This window comes from Nuphar pumila, chromosome 17, assembly GCF_984573655.1.
Source record: "Nuphar pumila chromosome 17, dmNupPumi1.hap1.1, whole genome shotgun sequence".
Classification (NCBI taxonomy): Eukaryota; Viridiplantae; Streptophyta; class Magnoliopsida; order Nymphaeales; family Nymphaeaceae; genus Nuphar; species Nuphar pumila.
Window position 1 is genome coordinate 13623454 of NC_143265.1, and position 19112 is coordinate 13642565.

Below are 19112 nucleotides of genomic sequence, written 5' to 3' on the forward strand. Positions count from 1 at the left end.
TACGATATCCAATGAAATAGTAGCTTAAATTGAAATTTCATTGAGAGAGAAAGATATCCAATATACTTCCCTTTTTTTCCACTGCATTAGTCATATCAAATTAAAATTTCATTCTTTCAAACCACCTTATCTGCACCAAATATTATGTTATTTGTGAGAAGTCTGATTTAATGGCAGTTACTCTGTTGGAGCGGCTTCTTACACAGCCCATTTCTGCATGATGACATTTTTGTTTTTTCTAATATACTGAGAAAAACCACCTCACCCACTCACGAGTTCATTGATTTAAAAACCCCTGGTTCCTCTTGCCCATCAAGGAGTATACTTGCATGGGAGTCACTCCTACCAGATGAGTAAAGCCCTTGTAAGCACGTACAATACAATGACAGTCTTGGGGTTGTTTTTGCGGTTAAAGTTTAGTGCCTCATGGGAATGGCTGGCATCATTGCTAGCCTTGTTGCCATCTCTAGTTTTGCTGAATAATGACTCCGAGCCCTTCCGTTGAAGCTGTTTTTTTTTTTACAAGGTTTATATTTAATACGGTCGATGTCAGGTACAATCTAGTTGGAATCTCACTGTTCTAGTTATTTTGACTCAATCTCACATCCTCATAGTTTGGATCAACCCTTGGATCATGTCTTTTCCATGATAAAACATATTTTTAGAGTATGAAAAAATTGGTGCATTTACAACTGCCCAATTTTTGCTTCGCCAAAAAAACCTGTACACAGGTTGGATTTCGGTGATTCAAAAATAGTTTCCCACTAAAAACATGTCGATCACATCCATAGGATCATTTGTACCCAAAAAAAGTTTTCTGTGGTTTATTCATACAAACTATTGTAGCAAACTTTAACCCTTCTTTAATCTCATTGGCCGAACTTTGGACAGCTGTGACATTGATAAAGTACATATTATTATCTTAATAAGCTAACTGCTGTCACCAGAATAAGTAGTTATCTAGTCTACAATGATCAAGAAAATATGAAACATGGGGTTTAACCTAATAAAAGCCATATTGTTGTCATGGGAAATGGAGACCTACAAAATACAAAACCTACTAAATGAAACATAATAGTGGAATTTCCTGAATTTTTGGTATTTTTTTTTAAATTCTGGCTGGACAGATGTGATCTTTATGCTTGTTTTTATAAGAATCATTTCTTGAAACATTTGATTCTGATGCATGATAGGTTTTTATAAGGTTTCAAAGATCAACAACCTACAATTTTAGTGCTGGCATCTATGGGGTCAGAATTTCAAAAAACTTCGTATTTTGTAGGTTTTCATTTTCCACCTTGTTATCATTATAAAATAGGACAAGCATTAACTGCACAAGGGATGGTAGAGTCGCAAGTACACGCAATGGGGACTCTATTCGAGTATGAGCACATTTTTGTTAAAAGGTCAGACACAAGGGTACATATTTTTTCATTATTTAATTGATTAAAACCCCTGATCAAACCTCATTGGTGCACAGGTGTGTCAGTAGCTTTTAAAGGTGGGCCACATAAGGCAACATAGTCACGAGGCCCCACCTGGGGTTTTCCCTGGCTTCGGTGAGGATATATATATATATATATATATATATATATATATATATATATATATATATATATATATATATATATATATATATATATATATATATATATATATATATATATATATATATATATAGAGAGAGAGAGAGAGAGAGAGAGTAATGTGTTCCTTAGGCCGCAGTTAGGCCCATTCAAAAACCATAGTTTTAAGTATTTTTTCATGTCTAACACTGTAGATGTGATCTATAGGTTTTGTTTAGTGGAACCGGCTTTTGGATCTTCAGAAAGAATCTGACCTGTTTAAAGGGTTTTCCCCTGATAAAAAATCAATGGCTATGAAGGTACCAGTTTTTTCTGGCTAAGAAAAACATACTTTTTTCGTCGAAAAAACATGATCCAAGAGTCGATTCCCACTAAATCGAGCATGCTAAACACACCTAACGGTTTCTATCTATCATAAAATACTGAAAACCTATGGGGCAGAATAAGAAATGGGGCCTAATATGTTCAGTTCTATATATATATATATATATATATATATATAGAGATATATATATATATATATATATATATATATATATATATATATATATATAGAGAGAGAGAGAGAGAGAGAGAGAGTAGCAGTTGCCTAACACTTTACCACCAGCCTACCAGGCTTTGGAAGGATATTTTCTATATTCTGAACATCAAATGTGATCTACATGCTTGATTTTATAAGATTTTAGATCATCCAATTTTGACACACACTTAGGTTTTTATAAGATTTAAAAATCAGCTGTCTACAATTTTCAAAAATATGCAATGCTTAAAAAATCATTTTTTATTGAAAAAACATAATCCAAGTGTCGTTTTCTAGCAAATTGATCATGTCGAGGACATCTGCAGGGTTAGATTTGCAAAAAACAATAAAAAAATGCCTATTCACTAGTGGTAGGCTCAAAAAGAGTTAGGTAGATACCACTTTTCATATATATATATATATATATATATATATATATATATATATATATATATATATATATATATACATATATATATATATATATATATATATATATATATATATATATGAGTTAATATTGACCAGTAATGAAGGTATATAACTAATGACCTAAAAATCATTGGTGCAAGTTGCATAGACTTAATATACGGGTTAATATTGGCTGCTAACCACTAATGAGCTAGAAATTATAGGTGCAAGTTGTATCGGCAATCTAACCACATAGATGTGTCCAACATGGTTTGTTTGGTAAGAATCAAACCATGATTTGTGTTTTTTTATGTAAAAATGTGATCTTTTGAGTTATACAATTTTGGCACATTATGGGCCATTGATTTTTGAACCCCCTTTAAAAACCTAATTAATTGTCATAATCACATGATTCAAAACAAGTTTCTTACTAAAAAAACCATGTAGATCACATATGTAACATTTGATCTACGAAAAAATTAAAAAATTTTGAAGAAAAAAGTGATTTCTATTCATTGGTTGCCAATATTTACCCTATATATATAAGGGGTTTGGCTCAAAACTATCTAGGTTTCCCACACATTATCCTACATTTACCTAAGTTAGTGGGAGTTCATTTATTCCTACAAGTTTAGTCTCACGTTGAAGAGTGTTAAAACTTCACTAAGCTTTTTATAATGGGGGTGTTGCCTTAATGGGCAAGACCCTCAAGGGGATTGAGTTTTGGGCTTGTCAATTAAACTTTGAATTTGGATTTGGGTTTGGATTTAGATTTTGATCCAGCTCAGCTTGATTTGGTTTGGTCTTTGGCAATTCTTTCTATCACTTTGGACAATTTTGATCCTCAAGTCTAAGACCGACCCTTCTGACCCTTTATGAACATCGACCCAATCTTAATTCATGCAAACTTTGGATTTGGATCTTGGATTTCAATTTTGATTTCAATTCAATCCAGTTTGGTTTGGTTCTCGAGCATTCTTTTTAGCACTTGGGACAATTTTCAGGAGATTAACCCTTGATCGACCCCTTTATAAATGTTGACCTAGTCTTAATTCATGCAAACTTTGAACTTGAATTTGGACTTGAACTTGAATTTGGATTTGGATATTGAACTTTGGATTTGGATTTGGATTTGGGATTGGGTTTAGGTTTTGGTTTGGTTTGCTCTTTGACCATTTTTTTTAGCAATTTCAAGAAGAAATATGAATCCATGAGGTTATGCATCGATTATAAGATGTTTAACCAGGCTACTAGTAAGAATAAGTATCCATTTCCCTGCATTGAAGTCGTATTCAATTAGCTGCAAAATGCCAAGGTATTTTTAAAGATTGACCTGAGATCTGGGTAACATCAACTTAGAATCAAGGATGATGTTTCGAAGATGGTGTTTCAAATGAGGTACAAACATTACGAGTCTATGGTGATGCCTTTTGGGTTCACTTATGCACCAGTTGCCTTCATGGATTAGATAATCGAGTGTTTCAGCCATATCTGGACGTATTCATGATCATTTTTATTGATGACATCTTGGTATACTCTAAGAATATAGAAGAGCATTAGGACCATCTGAGGATTGTATTGAGGACCCTTCGAGAGCATCAATTATATGCCAAATTCTCAAAATGTGAATTTTAGCTCGAAGAAGTCATGTTCTTAGGACATGTTATCTCGAAGGGTGAAGTCTCAGTGGACCCAACGAAAGTGAATGACTACCTCTATTGAAATTTTTTATAATAGAAAAAAATTTAGTTTTTTTACCTTAATCGATTCTCGAAGATCAAATCACTCCTTGCACTGGGTGAGAATGAGTATCTTGACACATACCACCTTTAAAAAACTCTTGAATAGGTAATATTGACCTAGGCTTGACTATAGCCTAGACTCTAGGCTCAGCTTGGGTAGGGATCTAGGCTCGACTTAAGCAAAGACTTTACTAAGTCAATGTATAAACTCATTAGAGAAAGCACTAGGAAAGAGAGAGAGCTATAGTGATCTAGGAACCACAAGAGAGCATGGAGTGAGAGAGCAACCTCATGAGATATGGAGAGAGAGAGGAGAGTTGTATTGAGTGTTATGAATGGGAGATGGTTGGGGTTTTTATATATGCCTAGCTTAACAATCACCAATAAAGGGACATAAAGGGCATTCAAAGGGCCCAAACCTGCCAGCAATAATGTACTTGGGCTGGCCAAACGACCATCCTTGATGGCCCAAACTGTCAGAAAAAACCCTTACCTTTGTTGACTGAGGAAAGGAACTAGGTCTTAGTTAACATGACATATAGGACCTTACTAAGTTCAAATTTATCCAGAACCAAGGTTGTGGTCAATAGTCAACAGAAAGGGGCGACTATAGGTCTGTTTGACCATTTATGACCCCATATAAAGACGTTGGGTAGGTTCTAGTCAAGGTCCAAAATGGTTCCTGCATGAATTAAGATTGGGTCAACGTTCATAAAGGAGTAAGTCAATCCTGGGAGCGTAGTTGCACTAATACCCATTGCACCAAGGACTTGATCATAAGTGTGGCAACTATCATTTGAAAGATAGCGCGTATAATAAGTGCCTCCTAGCGCACATGGTTCAAGCTCAGTTGCTATACCCATTGAGTGAATCATTTTCCAATAATTTTCAAGTGATACTTCTGCAAAATAGCAATTGTGAAAGTTGAAAACCAAGAGTTGCACAAGTTGTCTCAGTTTGATGGCACAAATTTCAAACAATGGCAACACAAAGTTCTTATTTTTCTCAAAATTACAAATGTGGTGTGCGTGCTCACAGAGGAATGTTCAGAAGAACGAGAGGATGAGACCATTGCTAAAAATCAAAATAGATAAAAGTGGATGCATGATGACTTAGTATGTTGTAGCCACATACTTAATGTACTTTGAAACACCTTATTCGACCTCTACTCGGAAGTTAGTACCACAAAGAAGTTGAGGCTAGCTCTTGAAAGCAAATACAAGATGGAGGATGCAAGAAATTGTATGTTTTTTGGTTAATAAGTTTATAAATTTTAAATTCTTCGTTTATAAGTCACTGCTACCTCAAGTTCATTGATAGCATCTTGACTCGAATAGAGTAGGTGTTTAGATTTGGACATCTTTGTTAGTCAAATGGATTTTCTGATCCATGCAGATGTAAGAGGGAATTGGGGTTAGGATAAGGGAAAGTCAAGTCAACTACAAATAAAATGGCAAATGAGGCAATGCATAAGACATACAGGGATAGAAGCGACATAAGTTCCAGGCATTATCAAAGTTTCCAAGGGCATGCATGTCCATTTCCTAGATTGGTGCCATCTGACGGGCAACATAAAAATGTGGCAATATCCCCCCTAAGGATAGGGTCGGCCAACTTGGATCCCTCTTTTGTTGGTTGCTTTTCCTCTTTTTATGTTTCATTTTCTTCTTTCTAGTTTTTTTTCTATTTAATCATTGTACTTTGTAGATTCATTTTTTATCTAATAAGTAAACTGTTTTAAGAGGTCTCTACCCCTTTCTTGGCTTACCACCATATGGAAGAAGAGTTGGCTCCTTGAGATTTATGCCCAAAGGGATTCCCTTTCCCTCTCACGCATCCCTCTCCCTCTCTCCCTTTCATGCACCACCCCATCCTCTCTTCACGCCATTGCTGGCTCAATCAACCTTGGCCTCTAGATCGAGTGTGCAACCCCTCCCAATGGGTCTATATCATTCATGGGATGCATATTTTGGCTAATTAGATCCAGTTTGAGGGTATGCACCTTGCTGAATTATTCTAAGTGGCTACAATCATTGGTAGATTGCCTTAATCTTGAAAAGATTATAAACATGAATTAAAATATGGAAAATAAGAGTTTACCTTTGAACAACTTCTTCAATAAGAAAGTTTGATCTCGAGATAAGAAAGCTAAAGTAAAAGAAGTTCGATCTAAGGTAAACATGATTGAACACAAACTGAGGTTCAAACTCAAACTTAAGAACAATAATAAGAAATCCAAGACCATTGCTAATAAAAAAGTATATTTTATGTTATACTTGTGGTAAATCGGGTCACTATGAGAGATAATGTTGATATAGGAAGAAATTCCAAGGAAATAAGGCTAATAAACCCGATGACAACCTGGTGGTTGTAATTAGCATGATATTCATGATCAATTTGGATAAAGAGTGGTACGTAGATTCTAGATCAACAATCCATTCATACAATGATAGAAGTATGTTCAAAATATATGAATCTGTAGAGGAAGACTACGAAATCTACATGGGAGATTGACCTAAAGCTAAGGTTCATGAAAAATGGAGTATGAAGCTTTGCTTCACCTCTAAAAAGTACTTAATCCTCTAAAATATGTATCGCATACCTACCGTTACGAAGAATCTTATATCTTCTTACCTGCTTATAATTCATGATTTCAAAGTTGTAATAAAATCCAACAGTATTATATTGTTGAAGAACTACAAGTTTATAGGCGAATGCTACTCCACCAATGAGTTGTTTAAGCTCAATTTGATCAATAAAACCGATTGAACTTCTGTTTATATTCTGAACTCGTATGATTTATAGAATGTTAGATTAGGACATATGAACTATAAGTCTTTAAGAATCATGGGTAACTTAGGATTTAATCTTAAATTTAAAACTAAGCTTGTTAAAAAATGTGATGTTTGCATTCAATCAAAGTTTGCCAAAAACCTTTTTTAAGTGTTGAAACAAATTCAAAAATATTTGATTTAATGCAGTGATGTATGTGACTTGAAGATACTCAAACTTGTGGGGGAAATCATTACTTTATAATTATGCTTATGTCTATCTCATGAAAACAAAAGATGAATCTTTTTAAAAAATTAAGATTTTAAATCAAAGGTTAAAAACTTTTATAATTGCAAAATAAAGTCTATTAAATAAACATAGGTAGTGAATATCTTTCAAATGAGTTCATCGAATTTTATGAAATTCATGAGATACATAGACAAAATATTGGTTCATATACTTCATAGCATAATGGTGTAGCAGAATGTAAGAATAAAACTTTGATAGATATGGTTAATTCCATGCTTATAAGTTCTTAAATATAATATAACCTTTGGGGTAATGATTTGGTTATTTCATGTCATATCTTAAATATAGTACCATATTCTAGTTAAAACACTACACCATATGAACTTTAGAAATATAAAAAAGTAAATTTAAACCATTTAAAAGTTTGGGGTTGCATTGCTTATGTAAAATTTACTGAACCAAAATTAACCAAACTTGATCAAAAAAATCTAAACATGTGTCTTCATTGGATATTTTCAAAATAGCAAATCCTATAGATTTATGGATATCAAAACAAAAGTGATTTTAGAATCTATCAAAGCCTTATTTAGATAAGATTTACCTTTAAAATCACTTGAAGCTCTAAAAGACATAAAAAATAAACCAAGAAAAAGAATTTGTAAGCCCAAAAATCCTGAAATTCAAAAAAGTAAAATATTAAGAAAATCAATAGATTTTGATCTTGATTTTCATCTCTAAATGATAGATAGAGACCCAGTTTCTTTTTCTAAAGCTATGACATCTACAAAAAATCCTTCTTGGAAAGAGGCTATAGAGTGAATTAGATTCTATCATTGAAAATAAAACTTCATTTTTGGTCGATTTACCCTTTGGTTTTAAACCTTTGGGATGTAAATGGATTTTCAAGAGAAAACTTCATACTGATGGTTCTATTGAAAATTTTAAAGCTAGACTTGTAGCTAAACGTGCAAAGTCTGTAAATTTCTTAGAATTTTAAATGAATAAAAAAAGAAATTCTATGATTTTTTGGTATTTAGCTTTAATTAAATACCATTTTCTAGCATTTTAATTAGCTAATATTTCTCAAATAATTGAAAATTATTTATCAATAATATTTTGGCATTTTTGTAAGTTATTTGATATTTAATCCAGGTTTTGTACGAGGTTTTTGGATCTAGATCTCACTAGAGATCCAAATTGATCAACCCATGTTTTCGGGATTGGTTCCAGTTGGTAGACCCAATCTGAAGTTGAATTGTTGAGTTTTGACCTGAGAGAGAATCTGAACCCAAATAAATCCATTGTGAGTTTCTAGGCCACATTAGAATTTTCTAGGCCACATTAATCAATTCCCTAAGAGATGCCACATCTGTTGTATGTACATAATTGGGGTTCTTTGAATTCATCACTAAAAGATATTTGTATTTTGTTGTATTGGTTGTTGTAAATAAATAAAGAGCTGCTGCTTGCTGAGTGAATGAATGAGTCCTTGCAAGATAACATCAAATGGGGAGTATAAGTGGCATATTGACTACCGTTTTCAGCAAAAGGAGTGAAACTAACAATTCTGTATCCTCAATAGGGTGTATGTCACAGAATCACTTTGTCCAACTCCAAGTCTTACTTAGTTCTACATAAATTCTGCCTTTCCTCAACCATGTTTGTTCTGTTATTTTTGTCAATGAATGGATTGTAAGATAACTAAATTCGAGTCATTCTAATTTTATGGTGCATGCTTCGGTAGGATATACCGTCTTGAACATCAGCAAATTGTTTAGGCTGAATAGATTTGAATTTTTTTTTTTATATTACTTTCATTTATTATGTTGCAGAACATGAAGTTGCCAATTTTTAGCCCAGAAATAAAAGCTTATTACGATATGGCATGAAAGCTCAGTGTTGCTTTCTTATCTTGCTTTATTTATTAAAAACAGTCAATTTACTCGGCTAGCTGATTTATTACCCAATCTGATTAGGAATAAGAAAACTTCTCGCATACATCTTCAATAGTTGGAAAGATGCCACTCTTAGAAGGCATCCGTGCATAGACTATATCAATGACCATATACTGCGCACTTACTAATCATTATCAGTTGAAACAAGTGATTGCAAGTGGTTTAAGAAACAACATGATGAACACTTTGAAAGAACATTTGCAAGTCACTGGCATGGATTGAATTAATTAGTGGGAAGTTTAGCTATTTTTGTGTTTTCTGGTAGTTATGACATGCTGCCAGACAGAGACCAAACTAACCTATTTGATTAGATTAAATCTTTGTATATTTTTTAGTTTTTAGCAAGTTTTTTCGTCAATATAAAAGAATGTGTACCAAGGTATATTTTTTTTCCAGAGACATTTACCACTTGGTGTCATTACACAATCAATGATGCACTTGGAGTAAATAGATGAAGTTGTGGATATATTTTCTTAAAATGCAAAAGGACAGGTGAGTTGATTTAGACTTTACCTGTTCTCCAGTTTGAATGTCAAATGGTTGTTGTTGATCAAATTGAAGGCCAGTGAACTCATTGAGACAAAGCCCCTGAAAGGCCCTGATATTATGAATTACCATTAGATGGCTGTTTGCTGGCTCATTTCTTGCTATTTGTAAAAAGATATCTAGGAGCTAAGGCAGAATAAGTAATATTACCATCGAATTAGAGAAACTTGAGGGATTCAACGGAAAATCACTGGTGCATTTTCAGTATTTATATAAAATCCATATTTGGGCCAAAAATCCAATTTGAGTATACATTTTGAGATTCTTATTTGGAGCAAAAATCCATATTTAGGGCAAAAATCTCATTCGAGATCCATATTCCGGGCAAAAATCCAATTCCAAATCTATATTCAATGCAAAAAATCATGATTTTTAGATATAATTTGGTAATTGAATTCATATCCGGACAAAAAAATATAATAAACGTATTAAAACATGTAAAATGGTAAATGGATAGGGTCATACGATCCAAAACAAAGTAATTCGACCTATTATCCATAACTGTTAAGCTGTTCGACACATCGTCTCATCAAACAAGACATTTGGAACATAACATTTGAGTGTGATCCAAACAAAGTTGTTACGGAACCAACAAAACCAATGTTATATTCTGTTCTTTTTGTTCATTTCGTTCAACCATGGATAAACGATCAAACGTACCCTTACGAGCCCTAGCAGCCAGACGCTTCTAAGGTCAAAGCACATTTTTCGTATCGGAGAAGCGACAAGCGAGTGGAGCTAGTGTCAGCCACATCATTGGTGGCTGCAACATGAGACGAAAGCTGCGCCAGCACCACTCACCCATTCTCTCACAACGCGCTTACGCCTGAATGGAGAGTTTTTGGACCTAGCCAACATACCTGAAAACAAATATTTTTTTTTTTTTTTGAAGAAGAACAAACAAAGAGGCGAGGCATAAACCATAAAGAAAACCACCCGTGTAGGAGAGAGAAAGAGGAGGAGAAGAAGAACGAAGGTCTCTTTGTTTTTCTGTTTTTCTGCGAGCCACCGATGACGAGGGGAGGACTGTTGTTTCGATCCCTGGGAGCAAGGGCTTCGACCTTCTACTCCTCTCTACGTGAAGCTACTGGTTCCCAGCTCTCTCAAAGCAGACAGACCGCAACAACAACCAGCAGCAGCAATGACAGCAGCGGCAACAAGCAGCTGAAGACGTTCTCGATCTACCGATGGAACCCCGACGGCAGCGGGAAGCCGGAGCTGCAGGACTACCAGATCGACCTCAAGGACTGCGGGCCGATGGTGCTCGACGCCCTCATCAAGATCAAGAACGAGATCGACCCAACCCTCACCTTCCGCCGCTCCTGCCGCGAGGGCATCTGCGGTTCCTGTGCCATGAACATGGACGGCTGCAACGGCCTCGCCTGCCTCACCAAGATCGACCCCGCGCCGTCGAAGCCCTCCACCATCACGCCTCTCCCCCACATGTTCGTCATCAAGGACCTCGTCGTCGACATGACCAACTTCTACAACCAGTACAAGAGCATCGAGCCGTGGCTCAAGCGCAAGTCCCCGCCCTCCGACGGCAAGGAGATCCTCCAGTCGAAGAAGGACCGCGCGAAACTCGACGGCATGTACGAGTGCATCCTCTGCGCCTGCTGCAGCACGTCCTGCCCTAGCTACTGGTGGAACCCCGAGCTCTATCTCGGCCCCGCCGCCCTCCTTCAGGCCAACAGGTTCCCATGCCCTTGCTCCTCTCTCTCTCTCTCTCTCTCTCTCTCTCTCTCTCTCTCTCTCTCTCTCTCTCTCTCTCTCTCTCTCTTTCCCCCCTTTTTCCTAGCCTTTTTCAAATTGAAGCTTTTTTTGAATCTGAAATGTTTGACTGGGTTGCGCATGATCCTCTTCTTCTTTTTTCTTCCTTTTTTTCTCTTCCTTTTCAATTTGAAGCGTTTTCTACATCCGAAACGTATGAATGAGTTGCTCATGATGTTGTCCTCTATCCTGTCTCTCTCTTTCCCCTTTTGCTTTTGTTCGTATAATGATTGCTCTTACTGAAGTGCAACAATATCAATACAGAAGCAAGGTAATTTTGTTTTCTGCAGATTCTGCTTTTTCTCTTCTGGGGTCATTCGATCAAGTCAAGCAAATGAAATCTGTGACTCTGCCTGCCAGTTGATGCATCGATTTAGTATAATTATGTTATTGATTAGTTCATTAGAACTAGAACCTTGTGCAAAAAAAAAGGATATGATGCATCTATTCCATCTTTATCGTTCAATGGGAGCTGCCTGTTTGCCAAATTTTTCCATTTTGATATAGTTTTACTTGCCCAACATTTTTGCCTCTAGTTCCTCTTCACCAATTTTAGTTATCCAGTTAAGATCCAAGTCGGTTGTTTTGATACCTAGCAGAGTATCCATGTCTACCTTCAGAATGTGCTTGGTATAACGGACAATGAACGCCTAGAAAGGGAAAGGATGTTACTAGACTCAAGCAGTAGTAGTAGTTTCTGTAGAAGAATCGTGGTGGAAATTAGGAAAGCGTGTAAGATTCAATCGTGACCAAGACCTTAAAGAAACATAGAACCACAAAATTAGATTATGATGCTGTTTCTCATGCTCAATGGGCAGCTTAACATGGTATATTTGTCTGAGACATGTTACATTCTTGACATTGGAAAAAGGATATTTTTCAAATCATAGTGATTAGAAGTTTTGGGGGAATAGGAACTTGAATATGTGATGGTATTTGTATAACCCTTCTCAACCCATTTTCTATCCCGTAGATGCTTTCACATATCTGTATTGTTTCACATATAACACACATATGTACATGTGTGTGTGTGTGTGCACGGAAATGAGTGTTTTTTAAACAAAACTGTAGTGATACTTGTGTATTTAGATAAATGAACAATAAAAGTTTTGTTACTATATTTTTTGATGTCCTTACCTTTTATCCTCTATTCCAAAAGCGCAAACAGTTTCCTTTTTCTTTATATCTTCCTAATTTTCCAATTAGTATGATTTTTATCAAGATTTTCCTCAGGAAAAAGGTTGAATTGTATGTTCTGTTGAGAAATTGCTGACACCAGTAAATCATGAGCACCAACCCTTTTTTAGAATTGCCAGAAATGTTAAGTGCAGAGCCGCCCCCTTATATTTCCAGCCACCACCTCACCACAAAATAGTTAAGTGGTTTGCCTAGAGAATGAGGATATGTGTGGAGAGACCCAAGTATATGGACCATGGCTGTCACACGGGCACACACATATGGAAACCAGATGGACACAATGCTGGTGGATTGGTGTTGTTCATGGTATAGAGCACCATCCTACCAGCTTCTGGCTATAGCATTGCTAGATACTGGGAGATGAGTTTTACCTGTCATGATGCTCTACCAATCCCACCAGTTTGTGGCAAGACCATTGCTGGAATCCTGTAGCTGTGGTGACGGGTTGCCAACATTATGAAGTGTTAAAGTCTCTCCCTCAATATATGGCTTTGTTGCAACCAGAAATGGAGGTAGCATACTTGGGACCGATTTTTGGATATTACCAAACCAACCCATACCCTTGACTGCCAGTGATTGATAGAATTTCCAACCTTTAATACTTTGTAGATTTCTCTTAATTTATACATCTTTCTCAATTTTATATATTTTACAATTCTTATTTTATTGCAATTGATGATTCACAAATTTGCTAAAGATGCTTCTTGAATTTGTATATGAAAACCTTTTTTCTAACCAATTGTGTACTACTCTCAAAGTTTGCAAACTTTGGAAGATTGTCATTATATAATTCCATCTAGTTTCAAGTTTCCAATGGAAAGTCCCACCACGACTTAGTGCGTGTATACCATATCCTTTTAAGTTTCACAGGGGTATAAATTTGTGGTGAAGTGGTGAATGTGTTATTATCCATGAAAGGCTATGTAGTTTAAGGACCTGAAAAATTGCATTTGTAAGTAGAAAATAGTGTTGCAGAATGGGTATGCATATATTTGGAGAATGTTGAACACAAGATCTACAAAAGATTCCATTCACCAAAACTCTGGACAACATTACTCTAAACCATGAAAATGCAAGGTAATTTCACTCTCATGTTTTAGGTACTTTGTTTACTTTGATCTTTCTAGACACAAACTTTGGATTGTGTCACCTATCCTCTTTAAAACGATAAAATTGGAATTGTTTAGCTTTATTTAACTCTTATCATGTGTTATTAGTTTAAATTGGTATACAGTCCCTCTGTGTCCCATGGATATGACTGTGGATACGAGGACACAACCTTTTCTATGAAGTTTCAATATGACTTGTATATGAGGGGATATGGAACGAGAGTGAACCTATTTGTAAATATAAGGAATAGATTGTGGATAGGTCTAGTTTTTTTTTGGCTATCAAAAAATTAATTATGAACAAGCATTTCAAAAACATAATCATCAGTCATGGTAGCAACTCTGGGAGTATTGAAAAGGCAACAGATTGCTAAACTTAGTAGCATTCATTGTAGACCATTTGTGCACTTGAAGATGGTTCTATCTCCCCGAATATATGTTCCGCTATTTTCAGCAATTTCTTTTTAAAGAACAAAAGGAAAAAATTTAGGCACACTTTTTTTCTAATGCCATCTTTAACCCATTGATTATGGTTAATACCGATTATTGGTTTATAACTTTATACCTTTTTCTTTTTAATAGATAGCGTGGCCGAAGGGATGGATATTGGATGTTGACAATTTTGGGCATCCAAAATCTAACGGATTGGCCCATCCCAACCCCTATTCAATGGTCAATCTCTTACAAGTTTTAGGCAATCTTTCAGGGAAAATGCACTATTAGAAAATTGTGAAATATTAGTTTACTAAAAACTCACTTTAAGAAAAAGTAAAGATTATGTGACATTTGCTATTTTTCAATGTCTTGTTGTTTTAGATTTACATTTGGTGTGTTGTCACAAGCAAGCTCGTGCTTGCGTGCATTTAACTAATTTAAATTTACATTTAGTGTCTTGTCACAAGTGAGCTAGTGTCCACAGAGTTTGTAGGGTCCAACCACAAAAAAATATATAGGCATTTTTATAAGAGATGGTGAAAAAATAATATGCAGAAGGTTCCAAACAAACGAAAATACAGGCAACCACAAAAATGCAATGACTACAGGTTTCAGCCAAAAAACTGGAAAAAAATGACATTTTTTCTCATATGTTTTTATACTTGAACAGTAAAAAAAAGGAAAAAAATGGTTGTACATCATCAGCTTCTATTGGCAGCCAAATGAGAATCATGATTCTCAAAAATTAGAATTAGAATCGATCAAGAAATATGAGAGGGAATGTTTGTTGCATGAGAAAAAAATGAGAGAGAGGGAGACTGCATGTGAGAAAAAAACAAGAGAAAGGCTCCGTGAGAAAAAACGAGAGAGGCTACGTGAGAAAAAAATGAGAGAGAAAGAAAAAAACTAGAGACGAGAAAGAGCGTACCTGTTTCGGGGCTCCACCACAAGAGAGACAATGCTGTGAGAGCCGAGAGAGAGTGACTGTTGTGAGAAAAAAAACCAGACAGAGAGAGGCGTAAGAAAAATGAGGCTTTTCACCCTCATTAGGGTCGGGGGAGGTTTATTTAAGCCCTAACTTTTGGTCAAATCAGGGTTTTGACCCTCATTTGACCAAATGCATTGAGGCATATACGCCTCTTCCTGAGGCGCGCCTCAAGATCTATGAGGCACACACCTCGGGGCTTTTGCACTTTACCCATGCGCCTCAAGGCATAAAGCCCCTTGCCTTGAGGTGAGGTGCGCTTTTTGCACCTTGAGGCGCGTTTTTAATAACACCGACACGATCAAATACTTCTTCTTGATGTGAGAGACTCTGATACCATCTAGAACTTAGGGTTTCCAAGCACATTCAATAAGAAATACAAAAAGGAAGATGGAGTAACTTCGTTAGAAAGAAAGATGCAAGAATACAACATATAAGTCATCCCCTTTTGCTACACTAGAAGCCAAATTTAGTTGACTCAAACCACTTGAAAAAATACAAAAGTGCCCATTACAAATAAAATCATTGTTGTAAATAACATATTGGACCCATATTGCATGAGCCTCAGGTACTAGTATATCGTACTGTATTGTATCGTACGATATAGAGAAAAGCTTGAATTAAAAACCATAAAAAAATCTGAAAAATAAAAAAAAACAGAGAAAATTCTCCAAACCAGATGATATGTGAATTTAATTCCCTTATGACTTTTCCTCTAGTTTCTTGTATATCACTAACAAAGCTGACATGTATATAGCAGTATTAAAGCATTGGTTGCACAAAGGGGTCAGATAAGGAAAGTAAAATTTGGGGGAAGCCTCACCATTGAGATAGATGTAGGTTTGATGGTTTTAAGGATATCCATATTTGAACTTTTGAAGTGGTAGATTCAAGAAATTACAAAGGTTAGAAGTGATGGTAAATGAGGGCAGCTTTATTATCATTCACAAAGTAGTAAAACGGGCAAGCCAATCTCATTTTTTTTCATCTACTAGCTAATTTGTTATTATGATGACGATTGAGTGAAGTGCCAAGTTGTGGTGTATGGGAAACAGGCTGGATATAAACTGAACATATTTTGCGTGTGTATGTATATGTCGCCTATGAACATTAGCTGTTACAACTTTCAAGGCTTTTGAAGCAGTTTTGCAGCTTGGAACTTGATTTAAGACCAAGAGGACACTTATATGAATCAGTTTATATCAGGAACCCACATGGTGTTGGTATAGCTTCCAGACTGTTCAAAGTACGGCTCAGTACTGAGTTTATATCAGGACCTCAGATGGTGTTGGTGTGGCTTCCAGACTGTTCGAAGTATGCTATAGTACTGAGTTTTTCTGGTATCCAAGATATTGCATACTCTTGGAATTGTTTGTTCAGATCAAGGCTAGAATATAATTCTTCAATCTGTGGTGGTGAGAGCAGGCTAGAATATAATTCTTCAATCTGTGGTGGTGAGAGAAACTTTAAAATATAAAAGCCAAGTACATGAAATTTGTTGAAACAAGGCAGTTTTCTGCAAAGATGAAAAACAGTTTTAGATGAATTTGCTGAAAACAGTTGCTTGTAAAAGAAATTAGACTGCATGTCATGATAGCCTCCACCGGATCATCATTGTTGAATCAGTCAATCTCATGAAAACAGGGAAATGCCATGTTGGAAAGGTACATTATAGTTCTTTCATCGATTGGTCAAGATGAAATTTATAAGTGGGAGAGAACTGTGAGAAAGAGGCTCTTGGGAAAAAGACCAGAAAATTCACAACCAGAATCTTAAAGTCTTGAACTTTCAACACCTATTGGATTGGGTTCTACAGATAATCCAAAGCTCCAAAATGCCCTTTGCATGGCCATGATTAGAGTCATAGAAAAGACTTTTATTGTTCCTTAACATCTTGCCTGCAACAGTTGTTTAATTCCAGCTGTCAAGTGGACTTTGTGTGTGTGTGTGATCGCGTAATCACATATATTGGTCTTAGATATATCTTGGTGAATCAATTTCCTAGGATACTGTAAGATTTTCTATAAATTTTTAGAAAATACCAGAACCACTCTTAAAAAGAAGAAAAATATAATAATAATACAAACTACAAAGAATAAGAGTATAATAGATCTAGAAATGTATTATAAAAATTTTAAGGCAAAAAATTTTAAAAAATGTAAAATAAGGAATAAGATTATAATCATATCAGCAATACAAAACACAATGTACCAAAACTTCATAGACTAAAAAATCATGTTATCATATCAGAAAAACATGATCGAAGGTTGGCTCCTTAGCAAACAGACCATCTTGAACACACATCCATGTAGTGAGATTGAGTCAATATAGCTTGTACCTCTGATTTGCTGCTCAATGTTTCTGTACCTTCATTAGTATCAAATATTTACGCTATATATCTATTTATTTATTTATTTATTCAATGTGTTGAAGTTACAATTATATTTTATTTCAACTAAGTTTTTTACTATATAGCGTAATTTCAAGATAGTTGGTTTTAATGGACTTGTGAACACATGGTCACTTTAAGTTTTCAAGATAGACCTTCGGTGGGATGATTTTATCATGGCAGGCGCTTAATGTCCTTAGCCTGTCACTGTATCTTACCCATCATGGGTGACCCATAATCATAATATGTTAATCACCATGCAACTAATTCCTTCACAATTCATGCAATGATCTTTCCTTATAATTTAATTTTTCGTCCTTTTTTATGCTATTTTCTTAATTCTCTCTTGGAAGTTGGTGTTGGATCTAAGGAATCAGATTCTGGGTGCCCAGCCTTTATGATAAATTTGGTTTGACTTAAACCTCCTTCTCTCACCAATATTATTGCTTTAAAAAATCCAACTAAAATGATAATTGCCATAATACTAGTCGTTTATGTATTGTTTGTTATTTTATCTTTTCTTGTATTTTGCTGTTACCTTGTTCCTGTTTGTTTTCTTGGAGTGTAAACCACATTGTTTTGCTTTACCAAAAGCCTTTTATCATGCATTCTGAAGCAAACAGAGCTTGGACCGGTTGCTAAGCACATGAAAGTCTTCTCACATCAATTCAATAGCAATGTGATGTTTCTGGATACATGACAATGAGGCCCTCTTTGCTCTGTAGGTGGATAACCGACAGCCGTGATGAGTTCACTAAGGAACGCCTGGATGCAGTTTGTGATGAATTCAAGTTGTATCGGTGCCATACAATAATGAACTGTACCCGTGCATGCCCCAAGGGTTTGAATCCAGGGAAGATGATTGCAAATATTAAAAAACTTCAGGTTACATCCGGGGGAATGTAGATGTTATCCAGTATGTAGCCAAATTTGGTGAAGCTTTCATCTGCTTTTGGCTTACTTTTATCTACTGGGTCTTTGCTTTATTAATAAGGATCTGAGATACAGTGATCTGCTCCCCTTTTGTTGTTCATTTTTAACTGAGTCAAACGTTTAAGCAGTGGGATCTGGGGTGTACTGTTCTTAATAAGTGTTCAGGTTTGCTTTGTCTGGTTGGCTTACACTTCGACCTCCATTCTGTGGGGTTTGATTGTTACTGATACATTCATATTCATGGATGTCAAAAAATTTCATCTTTAAAATCTGAAACATCTCAGCAAGTGTAATTGCTTACGAGTTTCACTTATTAAGTGATTACTGCTGAACATGTATGAGGTTGCTACTATGAGAATCTGATGGATCTGGATTGCTTATAATGAAACTTCTGTTAGTCTTGCATAGAGGATCATGTTGTCCCTCGTGTTTTGCGGGTAAGAAGCCATTTTGTCCATGTTCAAAGGATTACAGCAATTTGAACAAAAGACATCTCTCTACATGTGGGGCTCA

The 19112-nt window shown here is 35.6% G+C and overlaps 1 protein-coding gene across 1 annotated transcript; it reads left to right on the forward strand.

Annotated features, from left to right (window-relative positions):
* The first annotated feature begins 10678 nt into the window (after window positions 1-10678).
* Window positions 10679-18875, forward strand: LOC149811675 (succinate dehydrogenase [ubiquinone] iron-sulfur subunit 2, mitochondrial-like). Its single transcript, XM_089992835.1, has 2 exons — window positions 10679-11475; window positions 18392-18875. Exons 1-2 carry the CDS (start codon window positions 10793-10795, stop codon window positions 18570-18572), a joined length of 864 nt encoding a protein of 287 aa, XP_089848961.1. The 5' UTR covers window positions 10679-10792; the 3' UTR covers window positions 18573-18875.
* The last annotated feature ends 237 nt before the right edge of the window (window positions 18876-19112 follow it).

What these genes read in the sequence shown, in the direction of transcription:
- LOC149811675 (XM_089992835.1), top strand. Translation starts at nt 10,793, where the DNA reads ATGACGAGGGGAGGACTGTTGTTTCGATCCCTGGGAGCAAGGGCTTCG. An exon ending in GCCCTCCTTCAGGCCAACAG is followed by an intron (nt 11,476 to 18,391) that starts GTTCCCATGCCC and finishes TTTGCTCTGTAG; the next exon opens with GTGGATAACCGACAGCCGTG.